Genomic DNA, 6,012 nt, shown 5'->3' with positions numbered 1-6,012 from the left:
GGATTTAGCCCAGTGGTTCCACCACCTGCCTAACAAGTACAAGGACCCGAGTTCGATCCTCCGTCCAGGGTGCGCGGGGGGGGGTGCTATATAAACCTTATCAGCTATCCCCACTTTCTGGCATCTTCTGAATTTAGTGTTTGGCCTCTCTTCCCAGCTAGCACAACGGAAGCCCCAAAAGCCTGCCACACAGAACTCAACATATATTTGTTCAATGTTGAATGAATGAAAAGAACTCATTTGCCAGCTCATTTCTGAAATCACAGATTGTCAAGAAAGAGCATTTAATTTACAAGTCAACGATAGCAAAAACTTTTGAAATGGAGATAGAGTGGCTTAATATTATGACAAACTTCAAAACTTGGAAAGCTCTGTGAGCCTAAAAATAACTCTCGTGGAAGAAATCGAAGTGGATTAACATTATAAAAGTGTGGGTGATGATGTCAGCTCTGGCCCAGTGCCCTTCCTCCCCTCTTCCTACTTCTCACCAGACCTTGGTCCCAGCGTCAACCCAGACACAAATAGTTCACACTAAGAGACTGGGCAATTTCTAAACTTTATCAAAAACAGCCAGAACGGCAATCAAGCCGAAAACCAGCCTCCAAGTCCCGTCTTAGTCCAGCAGTCTTCCCCTACGCTTCCAGAATGTGGGACCTCTCCACCAGCACCGTCCCCAGGGTCCCCACGGTCTCTCATGTCCGGAGGGCACACGAAGGCAGGTCGGGGGTCACCCCTGCAGACGCACGTCCATACCCGCAAAGCTTGGGAAGCCGTCTACGCAGACAGGGAGACGCCGGAAAGACTGCAGTGGACGAAGGCCGGGCGGGGGCGGCTCTCAGTTCTCCTCGGGCTTGTCGGCAGGCGGCCCGCAAGGCTGCAGCATCTTCTCCATCAGGTTGAAGCGGACTCGCGCTTTGCTCTCGTTCTCGGCAATGGCGAAGTAGTTGAGCAGGTCGAAGTGGCCCATGTACGAGCAGTAAGAGTCGCGGTGCTGGTTCACCAGCCACTCCCACTTGGTGGTGTCGGCGTGGCCCGTGCCGATGTACTTGGACTGGAGGTGTTCCAGCTGACTGTGGATGGTGTAGCGGTCTGTCATCTCGCCGCTTTTCCTTCCGCTCCTAGGTCAGAGGCCGCAGAAGAGAGGGAGCCCCTACCAGGTTTCCCGCCGGCCAGCCGCGATCAACCGCTATCTCAGAGCTCCGGCAGTCGCAGGAGAATGGCGTCACGACGGCGAGACTGCGCAGACCCTCGGCCAGGAGGCGGAAGCGGAAATGCATTCTGTCACACAATTGGGGTTGTCTAGGCGACCCTGCAACTGGGCCGCCCCTCACGAAGCTCCGCCCCATCGGAAAGCGTAGCATTACTGTCCCTTCAATGGCTGTAATCTAACTCCATCCCTGCATTCTGGGGCTTGTAGTCTCGCGAGTTCCCACTCTCGGGCCACCGGGACCGCTTGTGCTTCTTTTGGTCTCTTATCTTCCTCCCTCTCTCTACTCATGTACCTTACTTCCTCCCTCGCTCCCTCTCTCGCTCCTTCTCTCGCTTCCTTCCCTCCTTCCTTCCTTCCTTCCTTCCTTCCTCCTTCCTTCCTCCCTTGAGATAGAACCCAGGACCCTCTCACTGAGTTACATCCTCAGGCTTTTTATCTGGGGACAGAATCTCACTCAGTTGCTAGATTGCCCAGAATGGACTTCAACTCTTGGTCTTCCTGCCTCAGCCTCCCAGAGTGCTGGCATTACAGGCGTGCCCACCACGTCCTGCTGCCACTTGCGTTTTAGGAGAACTAGGACTGCCTACGGGAGGAGATGGCTTGGAGCCGAGAGGGAATGGGAAATGCCTGGTCGGACAGGGCTGCGAGCACCAATGAAAATGCACTGGTGGTGTGGGCAGCAGGTTGTTTCTTTACTGTCAAGGGCGGGTCGCCCTGAAGCCAGCCCGCCCGAGGTCTGGTCCCAACTCTGTCTCTTGCTCATTGTGTAGGGTGAAAAAGTTATTTCAGCTCAGCAGGGCCGCAGTCTCCTGCTCCGGTGACCAGGTACAGCAGGAGTTTCCACTCAGGTGCGGGCAAACCGGGCACCTCCTCCTGGTCTGCGTCTGGTTGCCTCGCTCGCTTCAGACCCTCATCTCACCTGGGCAGCCAGGCCCATATCGTCCACCTCCCGGGCTGTGCGCCCTCAGGCTCCCCTGCACTGGGCGCAAAGGGCCTTTGTTTCCTAGGCAAAGGCGACAGAGGCCCAAAGTGCTTCCTCCTGGCCGGCGGAGGCAGCTCCAGACCGGCGGGGCCGCCTCACACTGGGCATGGTTGCTTCGCGATGTCCTTATATCCTGCTCATCCTTCTCGGCGGTGTAAGCGCCTCCTCAGGAGAGCAGAAACTTGAGAAAGAGATCCTTTGCTTCTCTGATCTCTTGTGATGACTTCTGTATAGCCTGGAGGAGATTAAATTCTCAAGGACATCTGATGAATGCCTAGAGAACGATTACAGGCAGAGGAGAAATGGGAAAGAGAGCAACTGCTTAAACATGGTCATAATAATTGGTTCATTCCTGACCTGGAGAGAGTATTGTAAGGTGTACTTGTGCCTTCGCAGTCTAGGTGTAACACGCCTTGTTCTTTTGCCATAGTTGTGGTTTCAGATTTTGTTGTTTTGTTTCTCAAACGAGTAAAAAGAACCAATGCAAATAAGCTTGAAATTTTGCTTGTTCCCTAATCTTGCCACTTTAGGGTACTGTCCTGAATTTAATCATTCCTGACCTGGTTCTCGGATTGCTGAAAGTTTGTGTATCCATAAACCATAGGTGTTATTGTCATGCATGTGTAGAACTTTATATAAGTAACTGTTTGGGTATATTGTTATCAAAGTTGCTTTTCCTGTAGTCACTGTACTAATTTTAGCTGATATTTCTCACTTTAAGTTCATCTTTATTGCTGAATGTCACTACGTGAATATCCCGTGATGTTATCAAGTAGTTCCTTCAGAAATTTAGCTCACCAGCTAAACGTATTCCAGGTCCTTCGTGCCACGAAAAAAAGAACTGAACAAGACAAGTAAAAAGTGGTGCCAAAAATTTATTTGAAAAATGAGGGGTGAAGGGGAAAGTGAGGGAAAAATGGCTCTGCAGAGCAAAGTTGGGCCAAACGAAAGAGGACAAGAGAAAAATAGCAAAAATAAAAGTACAGCCTTGTCTAGAAGATACAGCATGGGCTTCCACAAGAAGTCAGGATAGGGGCCCCTAGGGAGTCTGCGCCCTTATTGCCCACATCTTGTGGGGGCCAGGAGAAGTTCCACATCCGGGGTCCTGGGAATTATTTGGCGCTTGCCTGGGGTCTAATACTGACAAGTCTGGTTCATTTCCCCAGCCAGCTTTGCCCCGCCCTACCTCCTATCTGAATACCATGTCCCCTCTCAATAACGAATGTTTATTTCCACATTTTTTGCTCTAGAAACAATGCAACAAATACTTCTCAGTGTATTTCTCATACATGTGAAAGAGTTTCTGTAGGGCAAATACATAGGAATAAATTGTTGAGACACAGAGATGCATGTATTCGAGCTTTGCTAGATGTTGCCAGATTGCTCTTTGGGTGGTTACTCCGACCGAGTCTCCCACCTGCAGAATGAGAATACTTTCTGCTCCGTGTACTTCTCAATACACAGTGTCATCAGCTATTTTAAACATGCATGATATTTTCATAACAACTTGAAGTTAAAATTTGCATTTTTCACTTCGCAACTCTGTGGCATCAGGACTTGCTCTCCTGCTCCACGGGCTTTAGAGGCCACTGCACTACCAAATGCCCCATGCTCTTGCCAGACGGGGTTAGACGTGTTCTCTTCTCTTGAAAGTTCCTGTGTCAGCTTCAGGGACTTGATTCTTTTGTTGTTATTTTTAAAGATAGGATCTCACTATGTAGTTTAGGATGGTCTTTAGCTCACTGTGTAGCTCAAGCTGGCCTGCCAGTAATTCTCCTGCCTCAGCCTCCTGAGTGCTATTATTATAGGCAGGTTCTACTATACCCTGCTTAGGGACTTGATTCTTATCAAGTATTTAACTGCTTTCAATTTTGTATTCACTGGAGGGATGTTGTTCTGAGTTTGAGGCTTAGGTGCTTTTTCTAATCCAAGTATCTCTACTGTATCTTTTTCCCAGAATGAACATCTTTTGTAGTTTTTATTCTGGTAGCAACATGCAGCTTATCAGGTGCTGTGGATTTTCATGATCTTTAAGTGAAGACTGAAACACTTTATCTGGATTTGGTAAATTTGTGACGAAGCCCCTGTGTACTGGTGGGAGATTCTGCAGCGTTCGTCACCATCTGTAGGCTGCACTGGGCCTCAGATCCTGTCGTAAAGGCAGTCACGATGGCTTTTCATAGACAGCACCCACTAACACAGCCCGAACATCTCCCATCAATTATGCTTTGTCTAATCTACTTTTTAAAGCAAAGCTTTTCTTGTCCTTCTTGAACTTATGTAAAAGGCTTTACATTTTTTTTAAAAAGTGGTTTTCCTCCCCGTGGTCAACATGTAACCACATGATATTAGTTTCTTGTTTATCCTTGGAGAGATTGCAAATATATATATGGATGTATGAGCAAATATATATGTGATTATTATCAAATATGTATGATTATTATCACATGATTGTTAGCCCCTTTTTTGAAGTTCGAATGGTAGCAAAATACCATAGTTCTCTACCTCAGTATTTAATTTTGTTTGATTCTGTTTCATGTTCTCTGTTACATAATGGAAGCCATCCTTTTTTGTCTTGTTTTACAGGTACAAGGTACTCTTCTGTGCATCCTTGTCTAAATCATCACCCTTTACTGCCTGACGTCTATGCTGCTTCTAACGCCTCAGTGAACAATCTGGCTGCAATGACTAATTTTGTACTTAGTGTTATTTTGCACAGGTGCAAATATATTTGTAGGAGAAACTGCTGGAGTGGAACCTGTGCATTATGCAAAGCAATGGTTTTGAGTACCTTGAATGCATTCTTGAGTTTTTAACCATAGTGACTCTCAGTGGTTTTCAGCCATCTTGTGCTTTCAGAAACTACATTAAAATTTTATTGTGACTTCAGAAAGATGTGAACTTTAAATGGTAATTAGTCATAATTTCTTTGGTAAATTATTTTACACACCGTTTTTTACTGTAAATATTTTTTTTTGTTTTTTGAGACAAGGTCTCACTAGGTAGTTGAGACTGACCTGGAACTCATATATAGCCCAGGCTGGTCTCGAACTCACAGGGATCCTCCTGCCTCAACCTCCCCAGTGCTGGGATTACAGGCCTGTACCATCACGCCTGGCTAAAATATTAAAAGGATTTGCAGTGAGTGCAGGTGTTGAAATCATGTTTCACACTAGAGGGCGCCAAAACAGTATTTAAGGCCAGCAATAAGCCAGTATTTGAGAACGTTTTAATGAGTTGCTCTGGAACTTCCCAGGTCACAGGAAAAGCGCCTCTAGATTACTGAAGATGACTAAGACTGGTGGAGATAGGCAAGTGTTGATTTCTTTGACATCATATGAATTTTACTTGGAAATTTTATATTTAGCCAGATTAAATGGTGATGTAGAATTTAGGTGACAGAATATAGAGGATTTTTAAAAGAATTTTAAAGCTGTGATTTTACTTTTCTGTGATTAAAAATATCTTCAGCTTTTGTTTTTCTTTTCCCAGCCATTGCAAGTTTCATATATCCCAGCAGATCTAAAACTCTCATTTTGGGAGGGCTTTACCCCCTTTTGGGTATTTATAAGGATTAAATTGTACCTACCATTTCTTTTTAACCTCTCCTGGGGCAGATCTGGGCTCAGCTATACATCTTCTTGGTATCTTCCCAAAAGAATTAAAAGCATCATGCCATAGCACACCCATGTTTATAGCAGCACAGTTTGTAATAGCTAAATCTTGGAAACAGCCCAATTGCCCATCAACTGATGAGTGGATAAAGATGTGTGTGTGTGTGTGTGTGTGTGTGTGTGTGTGTATAATACCAAGGAGCAAC

The 6,012-nt window shown here is 46.1% G+C and overlaps 1 protein-coding gene and 1 long non-coding RNA gene across 3 annotated transcripts; one reads left to right on the top strand and one right to left on the bottom strand.

Moving 5' to 3' along the window:
• Window positions 1–540: 540 nt before the first annotated feature.
• Sf3b5 (splicing factor 3b subunit 5) lies at window positions 541–1,248 on the bottom strand. The gene has a single exon (XM_010626624.3). The coding sequence runs from the start codon at window positions 1,094–1,096 to the stop codon at window positions 836–838; it is 261 nt and encodes an 86-aa protein (XP_010624926.1). The 5' UTR covers window positions 1,097–1,248; the 3' UTR covers window positions 541–835.
• A 6-nt stretch (window positions 1,249–1,254) lies between these two features.
• On the top strand, window positions 1,255–4,919 carry LOC104863935. 2 transcript variants are annotated; one of them, XR_004517126.1, is made up of 3 exons: window positions 1,255–1,380; window positions 1,981–2,058; window positions 4,779–4,919. It is a non-coding gene; the product is annotated as an uncharacterized LOC104863935 (long non-coding RNA). The 2 variants fall into 2 exon arrangements; XR_780731.1 differs by lacking the exon at window positions 1,255–1,380 and adding an exon at window positions 1,628–1,893.
• Window positions 4,920–6,012: the final 1,093 nt, after the last annotated feature.

This window comes from Fukomys damarensis, unplaced genomic scaffold (genome assembly GCF_012274545.1).
Source record: "Fukomys damarensis isolate Sample0158 unplaced genomic scaffold, DMR_v1.0_HiC HiC_scaffold_14, whole genome shotgun sequence".
Lineage (NCBI taxonomy): Eukaryota > Metazoa > Chordata > Mammalia > Rodentia > Bathyergidae > Fukomys > Fukomys damarensis.
This window is presented reverse-complemented; position numbering and strand designations above follow the sequence as displayed.

Bases quoted from the DNA above. Each gene is read 5' to 3' on its own strand.
- Sf3b5 (XM_010626624.3), bottom strand. From the start codon at position 1,096: ATGACAGACCGCTACACCATCCACAGTCAGCTGGAACACCTCCAGTCC.